Raw genomic sequence first — 26,949 nt, 5'->3', positions numbered from 1 at the left:
CACATGATTAGCATGTGACACTAAGTATAATGGAGGGCACACGCAGCGCATAGGATGGAGAGGAATGACCGTGCTTCTGAGCCGATCGTTATGCGCCGGCCAGAAGTGAAGAGGGAAGGACATACTGCGCGCACAGGGCGCAGTATGTCCGGGTGGGTGGGTCAATCAAGTCGCCGGGCACCGGGACTTATAGGAGACTACCGGCGGCAGACGGAGGGGGCAGGACTGGCTAACGGTATGTAATCTTAACCCCCCACACACTGCTGCAAACTTTTTTTTTTTCGACTGTGGTATCCTTTAAAGCAAAAAGCGACAAATCTACAAATGTTATCCAGTGCAGCAGCTAAGGCACCGCGACAGTAACTAGTATCTACCCAAGCTTATACTGTAACCCACTACAAACCTCTTATATTAACTTATAACTATTGGATCTTCCGGTGGCCATACACAGGGCAATATTTCCAACAGATTCAATCATCTTGATCAATGATCTACCAACCACATAAGTCAGATTGATAAACTTTCAATCAATTGGTAACAGTTTATTGATGGGAAGCATGGCTGGGTCTGACAATGAGATGTATTTGTGTAGGCGGCGGGGAGAAGCAGCAGATGATGAACTGGACTTGTTACTTTGTAAGGCATCGACAGGTCCAAATCTACCAGGTGAAGAGTACAACCTATTCATGCTCATATTTCTGAAATTCCTTTAAGATCGAGTGGTGAAGGATTCTAAATGTTCTGATCAATTTCCAAACAGGGAGTTTGCTGCGCTTGTGACGGTCCATTTGGCATAGAGCAGGGCAGTTCAGTGTCTGCTCTGCTATCTCATCACTTTCACATCCGGGGAAATTTTAATTCTAGATTTCTTCCAATAATCTGGTACACATAAGCAACAATCCATCTAGTGCCTACTTGGTCAGCACTGCACAGTATGATGGTATCAATACAATTCCCTTCTACTCATAGTCCATGAAAACACACCTGAATCCATTGCTGCTGCTTCACATCCCCTTTGTTGGCTTTTGCTTCAAATGCTTTTCCACCATATTTCTGATCCTCACTGATGCACTTCAGATGGTTTTTATAGTCCTCTCCCCTGAAAATAGTAAAAACAAAACAAAAGCTATAAATATCTAAAAGAAACATGCAATGTACGTTCACCCAAAGTTTAATATGGTACCCTCTTCACTCAGTACTTGAAATTGCATGCAACAATGAAAAACTTTTCCATATTCAGTTCCAAGCCTACATTTTTTTCTCAATGTAAAGGCTAAGAATCCAGGGGCTTGATGCACTTACAGGACAACTTACGTCAGAAGAATATGGAGACTGCCAAATGTACTTCCTTTTAACCCTCCTGGCGGTTAATTTTTTCTGCCAAATAGGCAGAAATACATTTTTTTTTTAGTTTCATGTAAAGCTACCAGAGTGGTAGCTACATGAAACACCACTAGAGGGCGCATGTGTCCCTCTAGTGCGATCGTCGCCGGCATCAATAGCAAACAGGGGAACGCGTATATAACGCGTTCCCCTGTTTGGCTTCTCCTGTCGCCATGGCGACGATCGGAATGACGTCATGGACGTCAGACGCCTCCGATCCAGCCCATAGCGCTGCCTGGAACTCATTGGTCCGGGCAGCGCTCTGGCGGGGGGGGGGGGGGGAGGCCCTCTTCCGCCGCTGCGTGCAGGCGATCGCCGCAGAGCGGCGGTGATCAAGCTGTGCGCACGGCTAGCAAAGTGCTACCTGCGCGCACAGCACTTTCAATGGTGCAAATAGCCCCACCAGGGGCTGAGTTATCTTCCTGCGTGGCATATCCCGAGCTCAGCTCGGGCTTACCGACAGGAAGGTTAAAAAAAAAATACCAGTTCCCTGGCAGCCCTGCTGATCTATTTGGTTGCAGTAGTCTCTGAATAACACGAGAAACAAGCATGCAGCTAATCTTGTCAGATCTGTCTAGGCTAACGTAAGAAATATAAGCTTACTCTTACTTGTAAGATGAGTTCTACTCCTTTACCGTGTCTCTCCAGCAATACACCTACCAGGATGCCCCTGGAAAAGTGACATAAATCGTCCACACTTACCTAGGAATCCTTCACAGAGCCCCGTAGGAAGTTTACTTCCTCCTATCCCAAGGGACTGGTCTAGCACTAAGGGGTGGGAGTTGTCTTTTTAAACTGTTACGTGCTGCCTGTCCCTCAAATAGGAGCAGCAGTCTCATGGTCCCTGACGCGGAGGACAAGTGGAAACACCTGATTTGCATATGCTTGTTAAGGGTCTATGGCTAAAAGTATTAGAGGCAGAAAATCAGCAGGATAGCCAGGGAACTGGTGTTGCTTAAAGGACACCCGAGGCGAAAATAAACAAATGAAATTGTATCTATCTTCCTTCTCCTAAAAATGACTTTTTAAGATATTCCACAGTTTTATTTTTTTTAAGTTTTAACTTATTTATTGTTTTTACTCAGTAACACATTCATTGAAGTATGCCAGAGCTAAAATCTATGAACTATTGAACCTTGTTATCTCTTTCCTGCTCTCAGAAGTCATTTTCTTCCAGTAAAGTGTTTTATAGTTGGAATTTCTTATCAGTGAGGGTCACGATGTAGTCACTTCAGTGTTCTCCCCAGGATTTTTTTCCAGCCGGGTGGCATGAAAAAGTTGCCGGGTGGGGCGGCACGGGGAAATTTGGCGGTGTGGAAAATTAAATATGCACTAATTAGGTCCTACACATGCGCCCATGTGTACGCTGGCAACCACATGAGGCATGTGTATGGATGATGGACACAGCCTGGAGCTAGTGGTGCACACAGATGGTAAAGTGTAGGGGTGGGGGCACATTGCACACTTAGGGGGTGGCAGCGGATGCGGATACTTACAGGCTTGACAGTAGTGTCCGTGCACTATGACAGCCTCTACAGACTGTCGGCTTAGCCTTGGGCGCTGGTCTCGCCTCTTACTACCGCTGAGCCAATGACTGCACGAGATCTTGTGCACAGAGCTGTGCAGATTCAGGAGCAGCGTGCGTGCGCGATAGCCGGCCACGCGGTGATGGCAGCTGGGAACGCAGCCAGCCGGGCGGTAATTGATATTACCAGGGCCGCCCACCTGTTTGATCCTGGGGAGAACACTGCATTGTGGTTCAGGTATGCACACAGCATTGATGACATCTTATTTTGAATACATTGCTATGACAGCATGTCAGTATCATCAAGCTGTGCATGTAGCTTCTCACAGCTCCACTGACTCATCTGCTGCTCCAGCCATGAGATCCATAGCAGCCTGGACCCGCCCCCCCGAGTGACCCAGCCATATTTCCAGTGCAACCCTCCCTGACCCCCTCTGCCAAATGCCGAGCAGAATCGTGACGTGTTGCTGACACAATCTCAGCTCAGTGAGCTGATGTGTTAATGTCCCGCCCCCTCTACTCATCCCCCGAGTTTTCAAACATCCCCCGGCAGAGCAGAGTAGTCGTTTACCAGCAGCGTGTCCGTCCCCCTCCTGCACATACAGGCTCTATTAGCAGAAAAGCTTTCACTCACTACTTCTCGCCGTTCGGATTCCCCTGCTTTGCCTGTCACTGGCTCTCCATGCTGACACAATCTCAGCTCAGTGAGCTGATGTGTTAGATGTCCCGCCCCCTCTCCTCTTCCCCACGAGTTTTCAAACATAACCCGGCAGAGCAGAGTAGCAAAGTAGTCGTTTACCGGGCAGCACCGTGTCCGTCCCCCTCCGGCGCATACAGGCTCTATTAGCAAAGAAGCTTTCACTCACCGCTCCTTGCCGTTCGGATTCCCCTGCTTTGCATGTCACCGACTCACATCTATGTCGCTATGCAGTGGCGCCTCGCCACTAGAGGGCATCATAGGTATGAGCCGGTGACATGCAAGCAGGGTAACCCCGAACGGCGAGGAGCGGTGAGTGAAAGCTAGCTTCCGTCGTACACTCTAATAGAGCCTGTATGTGCAGGAAAGGGACGGACACGCTACGCTATGGGTAACGACTACTTTGCTACTCTGCAGCGCTGCTCTGTGCAGATTCAGAAGCTGCGCTGGTTTTTGCTACGTAACCAAGTGCGATAGCTGTCCACGTGGTGATGGCAGCTGGGAACGCAGCCAGCCGGGCGGTAATTGATTTTACCTGGGCGGCCCACCCACTTGATTGATCCTGGGGAGAACACTGCACTTCCTGTCTGAGTCAGGACTGAGTCAACCACTTACATATCTGATATTTAAAGGAGAACTGTAGTAAGAGGTATATGGAGGCTGCCATATTTATTTCCATTTAAGCAATACCAGTTGCCTGATTGTCCTGCAGATCAATTTGGCTGAAGTAGCGTCTGAATTACATCAGAAACATGCATGCAGCTAATCTTGTCAGATCTGACAATAATGTCAGAAACACCTGATCTGCTGCATGCTTGTTCTGGGTCTATGGCTAAAAGTATGAGAGGCAGAGGATTAGCAAGTTAGCCCAGCCTAGTTATTTGTGTGCTTGGCACTGTACATACCCATGTCTGTCTCATCATGTCACATGTCACCTCAGGTATCCTTTAGAAGGAAATAAATATTGCAGCCTCCATATCCCTCTCCCCTCAGTTGTCCTTTAAGTATGGTAAAGTTGGCGTGCGCAGGGATCGCACGGCAACGGAATACAGCAATGCAGCTTTGTTTGCACAAATCCCCTCTGTGTGCGCATAGCCTTTGAACCGTGTGTTATAGGATTATTTGTGTGTGTCCTTAGGATAAAACAATAACAAGAAGCAGCAGGCTTGAGAAAGCAATGAAAGATACACGTCAGTGAGATCACCAGGATGCTGGGCAACTGGTATTGCTTAAAAGGAAATAAATATTGCAGCCTCCATATCCCTCTCACTTCAGTTGAGTTCAGTGAGATCCTTAGATCCATTGCTTCCATCTCAGTTACAGCTAACAGTGATGAGACACTTTTTCAGTAAAGCAAATGCAGAGCTCCCGAGTTGCGACTACAGAGAAACACCAGAATAAACACAGCTTTTAAAAAAAACTTTAATTGCAGAGATCTGATTTTAAAAGGATAACCTTATTCTTGTAGAAATTAGGGATAGACTTCAGGTCCGTACACACGCCGGACTTTAGGCAACGACGGGTCCGTCGTTGCCTCCCGCTGAGTGGGCGTGCCAGCGACAGTCCGGCGTGTGTACGCTCTGTCGTCAGACTGATACGGCTGTTCCTGAGCGATCCGCCGGGCGGATCGCTCAGAAACAGCCGTATCAGTCTGACGACAGAGCGTACACACGCCGGACTGTCGCTGGCACGCCCACTCAGCGGGAGGCAACGACGGACCCGTCGTTGCCTAAAGTCCGGCGTGTGTACGGACCTTTCGACGCCTGTATTGGGTAAATTTAGAGACTTACCAGAAGTCCTTCCCACAGTCAATACAAGAGAGACATTGACAGTTCCGGCACATGGCTGCATGCTTGTCTACTTGTCCTTTCTTCAGGGACTCCCCACATCCATTGCAAGTGAAGAACACCATGGTGACGCGGACTGACACAGCATGCACTTTTCTGCTGCCCTGAGAGAAAAAGAAAATGTATTCCAAGTTAATATAACCAAATCCCCATAAAAAATAAAGCTACACGCAAATACCAGATTTAATTTATGGTTGCCTCCGGTAAAAATCTCAGGGCTGTGGAGTCGGTACAAAAATGCACTGACTCCTCAGTTTTGGATTCCACCGACTCAGACTCCTCTAATTTGCATATTACAATCTTGTTGATTGAAAGTATGTAACATGAAATTTCTCTCTTAACTGCCAATGCTTAGGAATTTTAAAAGACAACTGAAGTGAGAAGGATATGTAGACTACTATATTTATTCCCTTTAGTCATAGACTAAAACTAGTCCTTGGTAAGAGTACTTGTAAAAGGTACAGACCGGAACAAAGAACATCTATCAGGCCCTAGGCAATGTCACTGTGGGTACATGTAAGAGTGATGTGCAGGTACTCTGCAGGGGAATGAGGAGATTCTTCCTCTATTTACACATTCTTCACGCACAATCTGAACCAGGTTTATGAGTGATAGACAACACCTCTGTGTTCAATGTGCACAACATTCTCAGTGGATTCCCTGCAGCCCTGTGGGGAGTGCTTATGTAGATTATAGTACTACTGTGTAACAAAGTAAACCTGATACAGATGAAAGGTTGACAATACTAAGCAAGTGGGGAGCACTGAATCAATTCACCAGGATGATCGCTGGCTGAGACGTCGGGGACCCCTCTCTTCGCGCTACATTCTCGGCAGGGACAACAGAGTTTCATGAAGCGTGTGTACGAAGCTTTAGCACACTGCCTGGCTCTCCACTTTCCATACTCATCAGTCACTCAGTGTTACTGATATTAGCTACACGTATCTAGCTACTCATATTCGAAATTTAAATTAGAGCTGCCCGTGGCAGAGTGGGGGTTAACTAACCCAATCCACCTATAGCCAATGCGGTCCACGTAACTCCACTACATCCTCCTTTAAAACTGGGAGGAGAAAATAGTGAAGTTACGTGGACCGCAAGTTGGAACGCATCGGCAAGTTAACCCCCTCCTCTGCCACGGGCAGTGCTACCCGATTACAAGTAGCTACGTACTCACTTACTCATAGCTAACATCAGTCACTCAGTGGTAATGTGACTTCACCTCAGTATGGACTGCTCTGCTCCTAGTGATGGTCAGACACTCATATCGATAGTACAAGAGTCGGCCACCCCAAATCCAACCCCCCTTCCTTCCCTGTAGACCTCTGTGGAAAAGGAGTTGAGAGTCATGCATACAACTCCCCCACACTCTTGATTTGGAGGGTGTTGAGTGACCATGCCTCCCTTCCCACAGTTTGAATGTTCTCTTCATGTTTGTGTGTTTCCTCAAAGCACTCTTTTTTTCCTCCCACATCCCACAAACATACAGACAACTTAACTGGCCCCCACATTCAAAAAAAATGTCCTTAGACTATGCTGGACAGAGATCTATGGTAGGGGTTAGATTGTGAGCCACATCTGAAAGACAGTAACAAGACTACTGTATATGCTGTGTAAAATGCTGGGAGCTATTCTACCCAGCAGAGAACCTCATAGGGAACAGTTCTCCAATCAGAGCGCCCTCTACAGAACCAAGCGTTGGGATTGGCTGAATAGCATGGATGTAGTTTTCTACAACCTATCTGAAACCTACTGTAGCAGTTAACCACTTGCCGACCGCCTTAAGCCGATGGGCGGCGGCAAGGGCTGGGCCCAAACGACCGCAATACGCCCATCGGCGGCGGCGGCATCAGCGGTGGCTGTGCGGCGATCGCGTCATCAATGACGCGATCGCCGCCGGCAATAGGCTCCGCCCACCCTACTCGGAAACCCGCCGGCCAATCAGCAGCGCCGGCGGGTTTCAAACGTGCGCGATCTGGCCAATCAGAGTGTATAATACACTTTGTTATTGTAACAAAGTGTATTATACTGGCTGCCTCCTCCGCTGATGGTCACTCGTCGTGCGACCATCAGAGAGGACGGCAGCCATTAGGATAAGTAAAAAAAAAACACATATTCACCCACACAGACTCCCCGATCGCCCACCCCAGCCCTCAGAACCCCCCCTGCTCACCCCAGCACAACAAAGTTTGCACCCAAGCACCCCCACAAAAACCCATCAATCACTCCCTGTCACTATCTAGGGACGCTATCCCCTAGGTTAGGTCCCTAACTGGCCCCTAGGGTCCCCTGATCACCCCCCCTACCCTCAGATCCCCCCCAGACCACCCCCCTGTATACTGTATACGTTTGTATACAGCTGCCTTACCCACTGATCACCTGTCTATCACCTGCTTATCACCTGCCTATCACCCCTTGTCACCACCACCCATCAGAGCAGACCCTAAACTGTCCCTTGGGGGCACCTGATCACCCACCCAGACCCTCAGATTGCCCTCAGCCCCCCCCCCCCTGCTGATAACCTCCCCAGTGCATTGTTTACATATATTCTCCACTGTAATCCCTCACTGATCTCCTATCGTCACCCCCTGTGTCTGCCACCCACCAGATCAGGACCCAGTCTGCCCCGTGCGGAAACCTAGTCAACCCCCCACACCCTCTGATCGCCCTCAGACCCCCCCCCCCCCAATCACCTTCCCAGTGCATTGTAGTTGATTGTGCTGTAATTGCATTTGATTGTGCTGACATTCAATTTCATTGTGCTGTAATTGTATTTGATTGTCCCGTGATTGGCCTGTGATTGGCTTTGATTGGCCTGTGATTGGCTTTGATTGGCCTGTGATTGGCCTGTGATTGGCTTTGATTGTCCCGTGATCGGCTTTGATTGTCCCGTGATCGGCTTTGTCCCGTGATCGGCCTGTGATTGGCTTTGATTGTGCCGTGATTGGTTTGATTGGCCTGTGATTGGCTTTGATTGTCCCGTGATTGGCTTTGATTGTGCCGTGATTGGTTTGATTGGCCTGTGATTGGCTTTGATTGTCCCGTGATTGGGTTTGATTGTCCCGTGAATTGAGTGCCCTGTGATTGGCCTGCGATTGCCTTTGATTGTCCTGTGATTGTTTCTGATTGCCTCTGATTCCCCACTCACCACCACCCCCCTGTCACTATCCTAGTGATCTAAAAACAGTGATCAGTGAAAACTGTCACTTTTTTAGTATCACTAGTGTTAGCAGTTAAGCCAGTTAGCTAGGCCCCTTTGTAAGTGTCAGTTAGTGCTCAGCCCACTACACCACAGTCACCAATTAGCGTCATCACTGTCGCTAATCAACATTGGTACTATATAGTATCTGTAAGTGATCATTACTGATCGCAGTCAGATCTATTAGGGTCACTAGGATCCACAAAAAAAAACGCAGTGTTTGCCCGATCAGGCCTGATCGTTCGCCTGCACTTGCGTTCAGCCCGCCCCACCGCAGTGACAGAATTTTTTTTCTGATCACTGCAAAAAACACCGTACAATAGCTGTGGCACTGTAAACCTCAGTTTTGATTTATTTTTTTATCAAAACTCAGTGATCACAGCTTTCTACCTCTCAAATACTCCCTTTTGCTAGGTAGGTGCTCTTTTTTTCTGGGTAGTCTCAGAGGAATACCCCCTAAATTTAGCAGCCCACCATGGCAAGAAAGGGGTATTCCGATGATGAGGTTCTCAGGTACATGGCCCAGTCGGATGAGGACGATTGGGACGCCTCATTCGACGAATCTTCCGGGTCAGAGTTTGAACCTGAATTGAGCAGTGGCTCACTGACCGATAGTGATGACGAGGTTGAGGTCCCGGCTAAAGCCAGGCGTACCACACCCCATGTTGTTGGACCGCAGGTGGCGCAGGATCAGCCTCAAGGACAGCAGAGTGGTGTTCGTGCTGGTCTGAGATTTCATGGTGGGGCAGGCACCAGCAGCACAACATCTCCTGGACCTAGCACCAGTACTTCCGTAGACCCTGGTGAAGTGGCGAGCATGGAAGTTGAAACTGGTTCGGTGGCACGTGCAGTAAGATCCCAGTCGCAGCCACCAAGAAGACGGGCCCGTACTACCCCTAATTTACCAGAGGTGCTGGCAAACCCAAATTGGCAATCCCCTGATTCCGCCGCACCCGTACTTCCCCCTTTCACCGCCCAGTCTGGAGTCAAGGTGGAGACAGATAATCTAGGATCGGCCCTAGACTTTTTCTATCTGTTCTTCACCCAGGATCTCTTGGACTTAATTGTGGCAGAGACCAACCGTAAGGCCACACAATATATAACCGCCAATCCGGAAAAGTTCCTTGCCCAGCCTTTTCGGTGGAAACCAGTCCAAGTTTCCGAAATGAAAATTTTTTTGGGCCTTCTCCTTCACACGGGACTAGTAAAGCAGAATGTGTTGCGGTCTTATTGGTCTACGGACCCAGCACATCATGTTCCCCTGTACTCTGCTGCCATGTCCAGGACACGATTTGAGAACATCCTGCGCTTCCTGCACTTCAATGACAACGAAACCTGTCATCGAAGTGACCACCCTGCTTTTGACCGGCTCCACAAAATTCGACCCCTCATAGACCACCTGTCATCCAGATTTGCAGATGCTTATACCCCTGACCAGGACATCTGCGTAGACGAGTCCCTCATACGCTTTACCGGGCGCCTTCGCATCAAACAGTACATCCCAAACAAGCGCGCCCGGTATGGGGTGAAACTGTATAAGCTCTGTGAAAGGGCCACAGGCTATACATCTTATTTTAGGGTCTATGAGGGAAAAGACTCAAAATTGGAGCCGGTCGGATGCCCTGACTACCTGGGGAGCAGTGGAAAGGTTGTGTGGGACTTGGTGTCACCCTTGTTCCAAAAGGGGTACCATCTTTTTGTGGACAATTATTACACAAGTGTGGCCCTCTTTCAGCACTTAAAAATAGAAAAAATCCGATGCTGTGGCACCGTGCGGCCTAGTCGCCGGGGCTTCCCCCAACGCCTCATTACCACCAGACTTCAACGGGGGCAGAGGGCCGCCTTGTGTGCTAACGACCTGCTCGCGGTGAAATGGAAGGACAAGAGGGAGGTTTACTTCCTGTCCACCATTCACGCAGACACGACAGTTGAAATTCAACGGCGAACTGAGGTCATTGAAAAACCCCTTGTCGTCCACGAGTACAATACTAACATGGGAGGGGTGGACTTCAATGACCAGAGGTTAGCGCCCTATTTAGTTGCCCGAAAAACAAGACGCTGGTATAAAAAAGTGTCTTTTTACCTCATTCAATTGGCAATTTACAACAGCTTTGTTCTCTACAGTAAGGCTGGGAGAACTGGATCGTTTATTCAATTTAATAAACAGATCGTGATGGAACTCCTGTATCCAGGAGGTGCCGTGGCCCAACCCCAAGATGCAACTAGCCGGCTGCATGGAAGGCATTATGCCTATCCAATTCCGACTACCCCAGGTCAACGAATCCGAAGAAAACGCTGTCGTGTCTGCAGCAGGGCTGGAATAAGGCGTGACACCACTGTTTATTGTCCCACCTGTCCTGACCAGCCTGGCCTATGCCTAGGGGAGTGTTTTGAGAGGTACCACGAGCAGGTACACTATTAGAGAGTAGGGAACTCCACACACAGCGGTAGGCACACAAGGGTCTCTCAGTGCTATTTCACACTGCTGCGATGCGTTGGGGCAAAATGCCTAGCAAAAGTCACACTTTGCGGTCCCCCCCTACGCCGGAAGTGCTTGACTTAATGCTAGTGCATGCCTACGTTACTGCGTGGCTTCTGTGGCAATATCGATCGGCCCGGAAGTCATGTTAGTCTATGGCGACGCAGTTCATTACTAGGCCGAATGCTACTCTTGTGGTATTGCCTGAAGGTCTGTTTTGGACGATACGGTGCGGCGGGCTCGACCCACCGGATATGTCAATATGCAGTGTGAAACCAAACATCGGGTTTCCAGAGACCCTGATACACAGGGCTGCCAGAAACCTCTCCTTTCACTTGGGACAAATTGCGTAATGTATTTCGCCACAACTCTGTGCGATTTGCACTTCGCACATTGTTCCATGGGGGAGGAGAGGTTTGTCCTCGGGAGGTAAGTTAAAAAAAAACAAAAAACAGGTAAGCAAAGAAGTTAATGTTTGGTTTGCAATGTTAAGTTTTTTATTAAAAAAGTTCAAAGGTTATTAATGTTAATGAAGTAATTGCTTTGCTGCTTGCTTGTTTTTTGGGTTTTTTTGTATTTTTTTTTTCTCTTTTTCCATCCAATAACCTTCCAGGTGGACCGAGCGATCGACTAACCAGCTGCAGTACTGATGGTGCATCCTGACAGAACATTGCGCGTCTGTCAGCTTACACACAAGTCGGTGCATGCAGCGCTGCAGGACGAGATTTCTCCTCCGCAGTCAAAAAGATACGTTTGCCGAGGCATATGGGCCGAGGAGTGGTGTTGGGGATTCATATGCTTTGGCAAACACTTTGTATCAAAAAAGAACTCTGGCAATGATTTGTTCATCCACATCGATCGGTGTGAATGGATAAATCAGGTTTGCCAGGGCATACGAGCTGGTGGGTTTGGATTTTTGGGGCGGCAGCTCCTATGTCCTGGCAGACGCCTTCCCCTCCTTTTTGTATTGTTTTGTCTTTTTTTCTTCTCTCTTTTTTTCTATCCAGACCGACCAATCAGCTGCAGCACTGATGGTGCATCCTGACAGAACATTGCGCGTCTGTCAGCTTACACACAAGTCGGTGCATGCAGCGCTGCAGGACGAGATTTCTCCTCCGCAGTCAAAAAGATACGTTTGCCGAGGCATATGGGCCGAGGAGTGGTGTTGGGGATTCATATGCTTTGGCAAACACTTTGTATCAAAAAAGAACTCTGGCAATGATTTGTTCATCCACATCGATCGGTGTGAATGGATAAATCAGGTTTGCCAGGGCATACGAGCTGGTGGGTTTGGATTTTTGGGGCGGCAGCTCCTATGTCCTGGCAGGCGCCTTCCTCCTCTCTTTTTTTTTTTCAAAATTTTTTGGCAGATATTTTTTCATCCACATTGATTGATTGTTTGACGTTCATTTTTCCTTTCAGCCCACAGTGCATTACCCTTATGCCCAATATAAGGAGTATAGCAGAAACTCCTAATACTGGCCATACATGTAATGATTGCAGAGACCCTAAAATGCCAGGACAGACCCCACGAATGATGCCATTTTGGAAAGAGGACACCCCAAAGTATTCCGTGAGGTGCATGGTGAGTTCATAGAATGTTTTATTTTTTGTCACAAGTTAGCAGAAATTGTGGTTTTGTGTTTTTTTTTTTTTTCACAAAATGTCATTTTCCGCTAACTTGTGACAAAAAATAAAATTTTCTATGAACTCACCATGGCCCTCATGGAATACCTTAGCGTGTATTCTTTCCAAAATGGGGTCATTTGTGGGGTTTGTTAACTGTCCTGGCAAGTGGGCGGGGTGCTAAATTTTGAGCACCTCTGTAAAACCTAAAGGTACTCATTGGACTCTGGGCCCCTTAGCGCAGTTAGGGTGCAAAAAAGTGCCACACATGTGGTATCGCCGTACTCGGGAGAAGTAGTATAATGTGTTTTGGGGTGTATTTTTACACATACCCATGCTGGGTGGGAGAAATACCTCTGTAAATCACAATCTTTAGATTTTTTTACACACAATTGTCCATTTACAGAGTTATTTCTCCCACCCAGCATGGGTATGTGTAAAAATACACCCCAAAACACATTGTACTACTTCTCCCGAGTACGGCGATACCACATGTGTGGCACTTTTTTGCACCCTAACTGCGCTAAAGGGCCCAAAGTCCAATGAGTATCTTTAGGATTTCACAGGTCATTTTGCGGAATTTGATTTCCAGACTACTCCTCACGGTTTAGGGCCCCTAAAATGCCAGGGCAGTATAGGAACCCCACAAATGACCCCATTTTAGAAAGAAGACACCCCAAGGTATTCCGTTAGGAGTATGGTAAGTTCATAGAAGATTTTATTTTTCGTCAAAAGTTAGCGGAAAATTGATTTTTATTGTTTTTTTCACAAAGTGTCATTTTCCACTAACTTGTGACAAAAAATAAAATCTTCTATGAACTCACCATACTCCTAACGGAATACCTTGGGGTGTCTTCTTTCTAAAATGGGGTCATTTGTGGGGTTCCTATACTGCCCTAGCATTTTAGGGGCCCTAAACCGTGAGGAGTAGTCTTGAAACCAAATGTCGCAAAATGACCTGTGAAATCCTAAAGGTACTCATTGGACTTTGGGCCCTTTAGCGCAGTTAGGGTGCAAAAAAGTGCCACACATGTGGTATCGCCGTACTCGGAAGAAGTAGTATAATGTGTTTTGTGGTGTATTTTTACACATACCCATGCTGGGTGGGAGAAATAACTCTGTAAATGGACAATTGTGTGTAAAAAAAATGAAAACATTGTCATTTACAGAGATATTTCTCCCACCCAGCATGGGTATGTGTAAAAATACACCCCAAAACACATTATAGTACTTCTACTGAGTATGGCAATACCACATGTGTGGCACTTTTTTGCAGCCTAACTGCGCTAAGGGGTCCAAAGTCCAATGAGCACCTTTAGACTTTACAGGGGTGCTTACAATTTAGCACCCCCCAAAATGTCAGGACAGTAAACACACCCCACAAATGACCCCATTTTGGAAAGTAGACACTTCAAGGTATTCAGAGAGGGGCATGGTGAGTCCGTGGCAGATTTCATTTTTTTTTGTCGCAAGTTAGCAGAAATGGAAACTTTTTTTTTTTTTTTTTGTCACAAAGTGTCATTTTCCGCTTACTTGTGACAAAAAATAATATCTTCTATGAACTCACTATGCCTCTCAGTGAATACTTTGGGATGTCTTCTTTCCAAAATGGGGTCATTTGGGGGGTATTTATACTATCCTGGAATTCTAGCCCCTCATGAAACATGACAGGGGGTCAGAAAAGTCATAGATGCTTGAAAATGGGAAAATTCACTTTTTGCACCATAGTTTGTAAACGCTATAACTTTTACCCAAACCAATAAATATACACTGAATGGGTTTTTTTTTATCAAAAACATGTTTGTCCACATTTTTCGCGTTGCATGTATACAGAAATTTTACTTTATTTGAAAAATGTCAGCACAGAAAGTTAAAAAAAATCATTTTTTTGCCAAAATTCATGTCTTTTTTGATTAATATAATAAAAAGTAAAAATCGCAGGAGCAATCAAATAGCACCAAAAGAAAGCTTTATTAGTGACAAGAAAAGGAGCCAAAATTCATTTAGGTGGTAGGTTGTATGAGCGAGCAATAAACCGTGAAAGCTGCAGTGGTCTGAATGGAGAAAAAGGCTCTGGTCCTTAAGGGGCGAAAAGACTGTGGTCCTGAAGTGGTTAAAGAAGGTGCCATCCACCCAAACCCATTAACAGAATTTTCCTATGAGGTTTCCTGCTGGGTGCCCTTAAGTAGACTAGTGCCAAATGCTGTAGGAGATATCAGTGCTATACAAATTGTATGAAAAAATGAATTAAAAAAGGAGCACACATATGTGTTGTCAGGTGACCATCACAGCTTTTTTTTTAAAGATTTTCTATTTTTTATTTAAGCTATAAACTACCCAGCAAGCTCATGCTGAACTAGAACTCCTAGGAGTATGCAAGAGGCTACAAAGTACCAAAAAGCCCTCTTACTAGTAAGCTGTTACGCAAAACAAAAGTTTGCCTTCTTAAAACAGAAGGCATTTGCGTTAATTCAGGTTGGAGCCAGTATATGATGTCTCCCACGATGCACCACTGCTGAATATGCAAATCATCCTTTGTTGTCCCCGTAAGCTAGCCACACCTCCAGAACCGCTGGAATGCAATGTGTGTCAGCTTGTTAACTGTACAGAGCCACAATAATCCAACACGCAGATTGACCGTTTCGCATTGGTTGATCTCCATCAGTGCATGGCATGAATTAATGTAGCTCTATGGAAAAGGACTTGAAAAACCCAGAGTTACAGACAGCTGACACATCATTGCACTCCAGCGGTTCGGGAGGTGTGGTTAGCTTACAGGGACAACAAAAGATTATTTGCATATTCAGCAGTGATGCATTGTGGGAGACATCATATGCTCACTCCAACCTGAATTATTGCAAATACCTTCTGTTTTAATGGAATTATCAGCCTTTTTAAGCCAAATCTACTTTACCCGTGGCTTCCTCCGGCTCCTTCCCGGCGACATGTCGCACGACACAGCTCCGCTCACAGCCAAGTGTCCCCGCCGGTACTGAAGCCAACCTCGTACTGTACCTGCGCCGCTGTCAATCACGGCCAAGTTGTCCGTGGTGTACTGCGCAGGCGCAAAACTACTGCGCTTGCGCAGTACATTACGGACAATGTGGACGTGATTGACAGGGTTGCTCACGCAGTACGAGGCCCACCCTGAGGTCAGCCTCAGTACTGACGGGGACACTGAACCATGGGTAAGTAGATCGGGGGGCGGGCTTAAAAAGGCTGATAATTCCTTTAAAGTGTACCAGAGCTGTAAATTAAAAAGAGTTTATACATACCTGGGGCTTCCTCCAGCCCCATCCGCCTGGATCGATCCTACGCCGCTGTCCTCCGCTGCCCACAGCTACGAGAAGCGGGTCCCCACATTTCTGTCAGTCGGAGGCAGTCTAGCGTAAGAGAAGTGCGCTGTTTGCATATCTCTCCAGCAGTCGCTGTAGTGATACGTAGAGGGCGCACTTCTCCTGCGTAGGCTGGCTCCGATGACGTCAGTGACGGGACCCAGTTCTCACAGCTGTGGGCAGAGGAGGACGGTGGCGTGGGTGCGATCCAGGCGGATGGGGCTGGAAGAAGCCCCAGGTATGTATAAACGCTTTTTAATAATGTCAGCTCTAGGTCCCTTTAAGAAGGTAAACTTTTGTTTTGCTTCACATTTTGGTTGGCGCACGTGTGGCCACGCATGTCCTCAATCCTGTCACCAGGAGCATTCTGCGCATGCGCAGAGTGCTCCCATCCACGGGAGGCGTGCAGACCAGTGCCACTCATCAAAGCAGAAGTAGGGAGCTGCAGGGGACCAGAGGATCTAGTGTCCTGATGCGGCCAAAGGGTGGCTGCAAGGGGGCTGGTAGAAGCCCCAGGTAAATTAAACCCGTGTTTTTTCATACAGTTAAAGTTCACTTTAAATGGAAATAAATATGGCAGCCTCATCATTCCTCTCATTTTAGGTGCGTCTTAAAGCAAGTGTGCTGATATATTTAATTCCACATCCCTTTCAGTGCATGCGTACTTTAAATGTAAGCTTTTTGTGCAGACACAAAAATGGCTAATCATAGTCATTACGGTAGTTTGCACACACTATGGTTCTTTCGCTTTCCTTCCCAGTTTGCAAAGGTGAACGCACATAACTAAATACAATAATAAGTCACCCTCCTTTTACCGTAATGCACAACCCCTCACAATTAGCAGAAACATTTCACTGCTTTCCAATACACAACGGACAGATCAGCTCACTCAGCCCATACAAACTCACCCCCTGATGATAACCACGTGTCCAGGCAGCACCGGTGTAACTAGGCACTGCGCGTCGTCACTTCCTGACCGCCGGCTGTGGCAGAGATTCGGCTTCACTGTGAGGGCGGAAGTGACGCTTGTGCTCTGCGCAGAGTGTAGTTCTGTTGTCCCCATACAGCGGTGACAGAGGGTGGAGCTAAGCGGGTGAGAAAGAATCATGTCTGCTGTGTTCTGTTCTGTGTATTGTCGCAGTGTTCTTGCTGTGAGCTCTGATCAGATCTTATGTCACCCTTTGTCTTGCAGCTCTGGAGGGTGTCACACATCATTGGTCTCTAAAGTACTGTAGTATTGATACTGGTTATGGGGGCACGCTAGGAAAGGATGGGCAAAATTATAGAAAATACAGATTTTGCTTTTGCTAACACCCCCCCCCCTTTCAAAGAAAAAAAAATAGAAGGGACATGCCTTTTTGTTTTCTAATGACATGGCACTGAATTACCAACTCCACCAGTCCACCTACCTTCTGATAGCTTAATTAAGGGGAACCTAACGCAAAGCTTCCATATTTATTTCCTTTTAAGCATTATCAGTTGCCTGGCTATCCAGCTGACTTCTTTGGCTGCAATAGTGTCTGAATCACACACCTAAAACAACTATGCTCCAGCCAGACTTCAGTCAGAAACCCCTGGCAGATGATCAGCAGGACAGCCAGGCAACATACATTGTGTAAAATAAATATTGCAGCCTCTATATCCCTCTTGCTTTAGGTTCTTTTTAACAGTGCAAAATTGTTGCAATCAATCATACATTTCTACTGCACTGGCTATTATCCTGTGCACTTGAGGGTATTTAACCATGCCACTGTGTATCAGAGGAGCTTACAGTCTAATACTAGGTGCACACAATGCATTTTTCTGACAGATTTACTCAAGGCTGTGGAGTCGGAGTCGAGGATTTGGAGTCGGAGCAATTTTGGGTATCCGGTGTCGGAGTCGGTGATTTCATAAACTGAGGAGTCGGAGTCAGATGATTTTGTAAGGAGTCGGAGTCAAGGAGTCGGAGCCATTTTGAGTACCTGGCGTCGGTGGTTTCATAAACTGAGGAGTCGGAGTTGGAGTCGGAAGATTTTTGTACTGACTCCACAGCCCTGGATTTACTGTCAGATCAACTATTTCCAACATGTCCGATCTGATTTCCTATCAATTTTCCTTTCACTTCTATGGAAAATCGATTGGAAATAGCTGGTCTGACAGTATCAGCACCCGAAGGCAAACAATGCCTGTCATCCTCTCCATGGCTCCATATACCTCTCACTAAAGTTCTCCTTTAAGCTTTGGGACCCGACCCCTCGTGTGACAGGCTGTACAGAGGGCCCTCCAGAAACCAGAATGCAATTCTCTTTGGAGCAGATGAGGAGTTCAAAACTTGGTCTCAGCAAGTAATGTTGAACTCTGTCTCAACAAGTATTTTAACTTGCCTATTTATTTACCTATGTTCTTCCCCAGCACATCACAGCATTCACAGAGCAGCTGCTTTGGAACATCGGTTACAGCTTTAGCCAGGAGAGAGGAAAGGAGCTGATATAGCTGTTAGCACAGCCCAAGTGAGCAGGGGGAGTGCATGTTGCTAAGCAATGGACAGGATCTCTAAATGACCTTTTTAGCTAACAAACAAAAAACAAAAATACACTGCTTAAAGATACATAAGGCAAAAGAACTTTATTACTGATTTACTTACCTGGGGCTTCCTCCAGCCCCTGGAAGCCTCTTTGTCCTTCACCACAGCCATTCTTCTGGGGTCCCCTCTGTATCGGCCGCTGATGGCCAGGTTGGTGGCCTCTGCATGAGAGCGTCTGTGTGCACACGCTGCTCACGATTGCTCTCCTATCGCTGGGAGTGTTCTGCGCAGATGCAGCGCTACTGCGCCTGCACAGAAGGCTCCTGGAGAGTGCGAGCAGGCTGCTGTGCATATACATATATTAAAAACAAACAACTTTTACCCTATTAAATTGTTAGTTTATAGATAAGGGCAATTGTTTACAAATGTTTTTTTTTTTTTTTACAAACCTGCCAGCAGTAAAAATGCTGACCTGGAGGCTGGGGGGGATCACACAACATGAATGAATTACACGGTGAGTGTATATCACAGGGGTGCTCATTGCGTAGATCGCAAGGGCTCCTGGGTAGATCCCACACTCCTGCCGGAGTGATGTGCATGTGCTGCAGTTTCTACCTAGTAGATCATTTTTAATTCATAATTTTTCTAAGTAGCTAGCAAGCTGAAAAAGTGTGGGCACCTCTGATCTATCATTTCTTGATCTACAATAACTTTTATTTTTTACTACTCACATTTTTTAACTCCTCACTTGATTTACCTTTTTTTTCTACAAGTATCTTTCAGTAAAGTTCCCCTTTAAACTCACCAGCACTCATCCATCTTGTAGATTTTTTTAGCACAGCTATCAGTGATGCTTCCTGTCCTTCAGAGTCACTCCTCTGTCTGATTACACTGTCCAGGCCTGGTTATTCGTTGGACTGTAATTACTTATATGCCTAATTCTAGTATTTTGGTCTTTTCTTTTCTTCTTTTCTATTGATTTGATGACGACAGTCACTTTCCCCTTCATCCTTGTATAGTTGTCTTTTATATTCACTCCCGAGAGTCTGGCGCCGTCACTGTTCACTTACATACTCAGTAATGCATCCTGTAATTTAGAGGCATAGCTCATTTGTTTTCCTGGTGGATGAGATGGTTGCATTCCAGCGTCCATAAACGTATGCGTTGTTATACTGGGCACAGGAAATGTGCTGCCTTCTAAAAACTAATATTATATCAAGTACTTTTATTCAGATTGTGCATTGGAATTTTTCTTTTAACTATGTCCTTTGATGTAAAGAGGAACTTTGAAAGCTTTCTTAACAGCATACTTTATAAGTTGCTCCTATACCAGGCATGGGCAAACTCGGCCCTCCAGCTGTTATGGAACTACAAGTCCCACAATGCATTGCAGGAGTCTGACAGCCGCAGTCATGACTCATAAAGGCAAATGCATTGTGGGACTTGTAGTTCCGTAACAGCTGGAGGGCCGAGTTTGCCCATGCCTGTCCTATACGGTGGTATAGCTGTAATCATATTACTGATTGTGCTCCTTTAGGCCTTGTTCACATTGCGTTCCATTTGCGTGGCCGTTAGTGTTGGGCGGTCTTTGACGCTTTTTTCGATTCCCGGCGCTTGAGTGGGCAATTCTTGTGCTAAGCGGTTTTCTAAGCGTTTTCCCTGAGTGGTTTTGTAATTCACTCCCTGACGCAAGTCAGTTTTCTCCTAGGAGATAATATTTCATCTTCAATTTAGAATACATTTTGAGCACTTTACAATGGAAAAAGTACCAAAATGTAGGTGAAAAAGTTCTGTCAAAATGATTTTTAGTATTTGTTTTGCTTGCTGGTGATGTAACAATCATTTTATTGACAAGTTGTAAAAATATCACCTAGGAGAAAACTCAGGAGAAAAAGTGAATTGCACCTTGCCTAACAACTCCAGTCTGCAGAAGGTAAATCCGTGCAAGCATTAAAAGCATTGCATTCATTTAGTTAGCTGGTAAATTGTGCAGTGCATGCAGCAAGTCATTTCTCTTTTTTAAAGGATACCCGAAGTGACACGTGACATCATGAGATAGACATGGGTATGTACAGTGCCTAGCACACAAATAACTATGCCGTGTTCCTTTTGCTTTCTTTCTCTGCCTGAAAGAGTTAAATATCAGGTATGTAAGTGGCTGAATCAGTCCTGACTCAGACAGGAAGTGACTACAGTGTGACCCTCACTGATAAGAAATTCCCCTTTTTATCTCTTTCTTGCTGTCAGAAGCCATTTTCTGCTAGGAAAGTGTTTTATAGTTGGAATTTCTTATCAGTGAGGGTCACACTGTAGTCACTTCCTGTCTGAGTCAGGACTGAGTCAGCCACTTACATACCTGTTATTTAACTCTTTCAGGCAGAGAAACAAAAAAAGGAACACAGCATAGTTATTTGTGTGCTAGGCATTGTACATACACATGTCTATCTCATCATGTCACACGTCACTTCAGGTATCTTTTAAAGCGGACCTCAACTCAGAACTTCCTCTCTGCTCTAAAAGATAAGCAACAGCATAATAACCTTTAAAGAAAAACATTTACTTGTTACAGCAAGTAGAACTCTGACTGAGATGTTACTTCCTGGTATTCTGGGAGCCCAGAAAGTGTTAACTCCCTCTGTTCACATATCAGCTCAGAATTTGGCAGACAGCTGACAGCAAACTTATACTAGCTCATTACTTGCTGAGAAGGAAGAATTAGACATGCTGTTCTCTGTAAACATACACAGGGTGAATTTATCTCTGTTTCTTTTTCTCCTATACAAGGGTTTAGGTCAAATTTAACTGATTCAGCCTGTTGTAAACGAACAACGTAACAATGCTGGATTGATTTTAATATCTGTATTGATGCCTATGTTTCTTGTGCTGTGTCACTGACAAGTCTCCCTTGTGTTCTGCAGGATATGTAGCTGCTGCTCCAGCATGGACCCGGCTGCGAGTCACAGTTGCCACCTCCTCCAGCAGCTGCATGAGCAGCGAATCCAAGGCCTGCTCTGTGACTGCATGCTGGTAGTGAAGGGAGTCTGCTTCAAGGCACATAAAAATGTCTTGGCTGCTTTCAGCCAGTATTTTAGGTAAGTGTTTTATTATTGTGACTCTTTGCTGTGGAAAGTACACAGATGTGAGGAAGATCTAAAAAAAAGTGTTTGAGGTTAGCAAAGGCAGAGGATGAGCACAGTAGCCAAACATCAGTTTTAAGGTGGCATGACTTTCACCTTTACTCCAATAGTCTTGCCACAATAATATAACTTCTAAGAAAAGCTGTGAACAGTAATACTGAAGCCAGCTCAAGTAAAAAAAAAAAAAGTCATATACTCACCTAAGGAGATGGAACGCTCTGTATCCTATAGAGCCTCCCCGCTCCTCTCTCCATGTTTTCAGTCCAACGCTGTCACCCCCATTGCAGTTATTCAACAACTGGTCAAATAAGCCTTTGGGGATCCTTGGATGGCTTTGGAAGCACTTGTGTCCCTGAGTGCTCCCAGGTGGCTCCCTATTGTGCATGTGCAAGTGTACACTCATGCATGTGCAGTACAGGGCTGCCAACCTTTGAAGCATTCATGGACATAAGTGCTTCTGAAGCCTTCCAAGGGCTACTGGAGGGGGCAAATTTGTACGCAGGAAGTGAGAACACCAAGAGAGGACCAGGAGGGCTCTGTGTGTTTTTCAGTGCAGTGAATTGCATTTTGGATGTTGCTGAACCACTTCCTGTGTAAATATTGCACATAATGTCTTGTCGGAGACTTCTGTAGACTATTTTGAAAAAGATCATAAGCTTGTTGCACATTGTGGAATATGAAAGTTGCATGATGGGAAACAGACTGTACTGTTTTCTGTTCTTTTAGAATGACATTGAAACGCATACTGCATGTTAACAACTACAAGCTTTTCAAAACAGCAATGTATGTGCATATTGATTGGGTAGAGCTCTCGGGGTATGGGAAAGAGCATGTTCCTTTCAGTGGGCTATTCATTGCGGTATATGGAGAGCGCACTTAATACGGTGCTAATAGCTCAGATGATAAGATGAGACGTGGGGGGAGCAGTAAAATCCTAGCAGCCAATAAATTCTTTCCCTTTTCTATTTAAAGCACAAATGTAGTTATGAATATTTCAAATGCGTTTAAAGCAACAAATTACTTTGTGATCAATAATGCAATTAATAATCCATTACTGATTTTTTTTCCCCTCTGAATATATATAAGGCCTACTTGCTAGTTGCTGCTGACAAACCCTTCCATAGCAACCAGTCACCAGCTGTGGTGTTTCTGCATCCTTGTGTGGAAGCTTCATGCCTGGTACTGTACAGACCATGCAGTTTTCACTCCAGGGGGTATCTCCGATCGAGTAAATGATCAGAACAGGCAAATTCAGCTTATTAATTGCCAGCAACTGATCCAAAGCTCAAAATTGTTCTCTTTTTTTATGGTCATAAGCAGATCGGACAGGATGGAAAATATTAATTGAAATACCAACCATCGTCCGATTTTCCCTCTTGATTCATTTAGACCGATATCGGAAAATAAAATAAAAAAAATGACATACCTATGTTGGCTTTCTTTTATATCTGATCAGCGTCATATCTGAATATCCATTGAATCTCCCGCTCTAGCAGGATCTGAAGTTAAGATCGCGCTGTGATAATGGCAAGTTATGATCGGAAACGACCAATACGACAGAAACCCCTGGCTGCCGTCCCCCCAGTCTAGAATGTTCTCCCCCGGTTCCCCGTGCAGTTATACTTTACCTGCCGCTGTCTGCACACTCCTTCCGGATTCACGGCGCATTATGTAATAGCACATGGGGCACTTGTGTGATGTCACACACGTGTCCCTTGTGCTAAACCGCTAATAGCTGTGGTGTACAGCGGCAGGGAAAGTATAATTGCACGAGGCACCGGAGGTGGGGGGAGAGGGGGAGTTGGGGGTGTGGATCATCATGAGGACAATTCATGAACAATTTCATGATGAAATTGATCAGGAATCGGCATGCGATTTATGGCTCCCAATAGATCTCTCTCCAATCATATTCGATCAGAGAGAGGTCTCTCTCTTGGTCGATCTACCCATACATCGTCTGATGCATGGGCATCTTTAAAGTGAACCCAAGATTAAAATAAACTGATGTTATAATAAATTGTATCCATCCCCCTACTCCTAAAATGACCTTAAAGGGAAGGTTCAGGGAGGGTGGGTAAAAAATAGAAATCAATTTCTACTTACCTGGGGCTTCCTCCAGCCCGTGGCAGGCAGGAGGTGCCCTCGCCGCCGCTCCGCAGGCTCACGGTGGTCTCCGGTGGCCGACCCGACCTGGCCAGGCCGGCTGCCAGGTCGGGCTCTTCTGCGCTCCAAGGCCTGGAACCTCTGCGTCTCACGCCGGCGCGCTGACGTCATCGGACGTCCTTCGGGCTCTACTGCGCAGGCGCAGTAGTTCTGCGCCTGCGCAGCACAGCCCGGCGGACGTCCCATGACGTCAGCGCGCCGGCGTGGGACACAGAAGTTCCGGGCCTTGGAGTGCAGAAGAGCCCGACCTGGCAGCCGGCCTGGCCAGGTCGGGTCGGCCACCGGAGACCACCGGGAGCCTGCGGAGCGGCGGCGAGGGCACCTCCTGCCTGCCACGGGCTGGAGGAAGCCCCAGGTAAGTGGAAATTGATTTTTATTTTTTACCCACCCTCCCTGAACCTTCCCTTTAATGCTTTATTGTCTCTGCTTAATGGCAGTTTGCTAAGTATCCCAGAGCTAAAATACATGAACTATTGACGTTTGTTATCTATCCTCTGCACTCAGACGCTTTTCTCTGCTAGGATTTTTATGGCTGTAATTCCTCTTTACTTGTAAGGGTAAGGCTGGTTTCACGCTGCAAATTGGCGGTGCGGCAGCCGCATCACCCCCCTAAAACAGACCTTTTGGGGAATACAGTGATACTACACGACGGCATTCCCCATCTAGCATTGGGGAAGCTTGCGGTCACTTCCTGCTTTGGGGTATGTGGAACTGCACGGAAGCATGTTGTAAAAATATGCTTCCAAGCATACATGCTGCAACATCGCCTCTGTCATTTTTAAAAGTTCCCGCGTTGTCATAGACTAGCATGGCTTCTGGGCCGACGCAGATTACCCCAAGTTGATGCAGAAGCTGTGTGGTAACATAGGTCTGGACCAGCATCCGGGATGCGGCGCAAAAACCTTGATTCGGTCGCATTGCACTGTACTGTGGCAGTATGAAAGTCAGCATTGACTTTAATTGCCCAGCGGTGGGGTGCGGTAAAAATACCGCACCCCCCTCCCCGGTGTGAAAGGGCCCTCAGGGTTACGCTATAAGAGAGAAACTGTTACTTGTATGCCTGAAGGGTAACTCTTTCAGGCAGAAAAAGAAACAGCCTAGTTATTAATTTGGCACTGTACATACACGTTTATCTCACCATGTCGTGTCACTTCGGGTACACTAATATATGTAATAACTATCTTTTCAAATAACTTTTTCATTTAGTGTGGTTTGCAGCGATTCTTCAGCTACATCCCTCCTGGTGTAAAAACTCAGGTGTCCTCCCTTTCTAAAATTAAGTCTCGACATTTGTTACAACTTGACATTTAACCGACCTGACAGAAGTAAAAGCTGACGATAGGAAAATAGCTCAATATTCTTTCCTCTATTTTTATTCATAACTAATTGCTTTTCCTTTACCAGATCTCTGTTTCAGAATACCTCAGTCCAGAAAAATGACGTGTTTCATCTGGACATTAAGAACATTGGCGGTATTGGTCAGATACTGGACTTCATGTACACCTCACATCTGGACCTCAACAACGATAACATACAAGCTATGTTGGACATCGCACAGTGCCTACAAGTACAAAATGTCCTGAATATGTGTTACAGCTTCTTAAAACTCACCACCAATGTGGACTCTGTGGCTTCCATTCCGTGCAGCAACTCTGAACCCTTGCAAGAGAATTTTCCAGCCTTTACCACCTCTATACAACCTTTACCACCCAGTGAACAGCTAAGTACTCCATTGATAGAAGATCCTATTGTGGAGGAAAGACATTCCCAACCAGTGTTACCAGATAAGGCCAGTGTGCCTTCAAATGAGGTTCCCAAACCTACACCTGTCCCCACCAACTCAGGTAATAAGGAGATTCAACTAAAGCAGTATGGTCAGCCCTACAAACTGCGGGACTTTTACAGTAAACTCTTCTACAAGGAAAATGCTGATAAGGCAGCAGAGCAGACGACAGTGGCCAACATTGCCTCCAATATGACAGAGTCGCAGCCATGGACTTTGACTCCTTCTGAGTCTATATTGACCCCATCAGATTCTTTGCCTCTGGAACCATTGCCTGCTTTCTCCCATACGTTTGTCTCCTCCCAGGATCAAGAGGCACCACCACTTCCATTCCCTACAGAGATGCGACTTAAGAAAGCCATTCATCTGAAGAAATTAAACTATCTTAGGTCTCAGAAGGCAGCAGAAGAGTCAGCTCAGCCCATCACAGTTCTGCAGAATACTGTAGAGGAAACAGTGTTTACCAACGAGGTAATGGACAACACAGAGAAGACCTTTTTAGAAAAAGAAGCAGAGACTGAAATGCTGGAGAATGTTGCTGAGAATGTGGAGGTAGAGCGAGCTGAAAGTCCCAACCTGGAAGAGACAGACCTTTCGGGACCCAAACACTGCTCCTGCGATGTGTGTGGTAAAAGCTTCAAACATCCCAGCAACCTGGAGCTACACAAACGTTCTCACACAGGTACAGTGAGGTAATAGTGAAAGAAAAAATCCAACTGTAGACTTAACAAGCAAAAGGTCCAAGCTTTGGTTTCATAATGCTTTCCACCAAACCAAGCCATCTTAACCTGGGTGCTCCTAAGTAAAATAAATATATAAAATGAACCTCCCCTTAAGGGAAGTTTGTAATTGCTATGGGCTTTTGGGGTGGGCAGCATACATTCACTTACCTATGAGGGCTGCTCTATCGACCCCCCTCTCCCCCCTGTCTATATGAGGGCATCCATCTTCTCTCTTCCTGTGCCTCAGAACTGCAGGGTGGAGCACCCGCAGTGATGTTGCGCATGTACATACCGGGGGATGTAGTCCATTTATGTGGTTACATCTCCTGGACATTAGATTTAATCACATGAATGGACTACATCTCCTGGCATGCATTGCAGAGGCTTGTGACACTTCACATCACTGCAGGTACTTCAACCTGTGTTTCTTCAGCACAGGAAGCAGCAAGAGGGAGGCTCTCATATAGACAAGGGGCTACAGAGCAGCCTCCCCCCCCCCCCCCTTCCCCATAGGTAAGTAGCTTTGTTTAGAAATAAGCAATCCCTT

General features: G+C 46.2%; 2 protein-coding genes across 3 annotated transcripts in view; one reads left to right on the top strand and one right to left on the bottom strand.

The window, feature by feature from the left end:
• LYAR (Ly1 antibody reactive) overlaps positions 1 to 17,085 on the bottom strand; it is a 32,105-nt gene extending 15,020 nt beyond the window's left edge. Inside the window, exons 1-3 of one of the 2 annotated variants that reach the window (XM_068277399.1) lie at positions 17,000 to 17,085; positions 5,396 to 5,556; positions 985 to 1,099 (exon numbers count right to left, since the gene is read on the bottom strand). In XM_068277399.1, coding sequence (XP_068133500.1) covers positions 985 to 1,099; positions 5,396 to 5,517 — 237 coding nt within the window. In that variant the 5' untranslated portion in view covers positions 5,518 to 5,556; positions 17,000 to 17,085. Of the gene's footprint in view, positions 1 to 984; positions 1,100 to 5,395; positions 5,557 to 16,906; positions 16,927 to 16,999 lie in introns of those variants that run through there. The other variant, XM_068277408.1, reaches the window with a different exon arrangement.
• Positions 17,086 to 17,104: 19 nt separating this feature from the next.
• ZBTB49 (zinc finger and BTB domain containing 49) overlaps positions 17,105 to 26,949 on the top strand; it is a 32,727-nt gene continuing 22,882 nt past the window's right edge. The window contains exons 1-3 of the mRNA XM_068277386.1: positions 17,105 to 17,184; positions 21,516 to 21,689; positions 25,302 to 26,362. Coding sequence (XP_068133487.1) covers positions 21,538 to 21,689; positions 25,302 to 26,362 — 1,213 coding nt within the window. The 5' untranslated portion in view covers positions 17,105 to 17,184; positions 21,516 to 21,537. The remainder of the gene's footprint in view (positions 17,185 to 21,515; positions 21,690 to 25,301; positions 26,363 to 26,949) is intronic.

Source organism: Hyperolius riggenbachi, chromosome 1 (genome assembly GCF_040937935.1).
Source record: "Hyperolius riggenbachi isolate aHypRig1 chromosome 1, aHypRig1.pri, whole genome shotgun sequence".
NCBI lineage: Eukaryota > Metazoa > Chordata > Amphibia > Anura > Hyperoliidae > Hyperolius > Hyperolius riggenbachi.
Note: the sequence above shows the minus strand (reverse complement) of the source record. Positions and strands in the feature narration are given on the sequence as shown.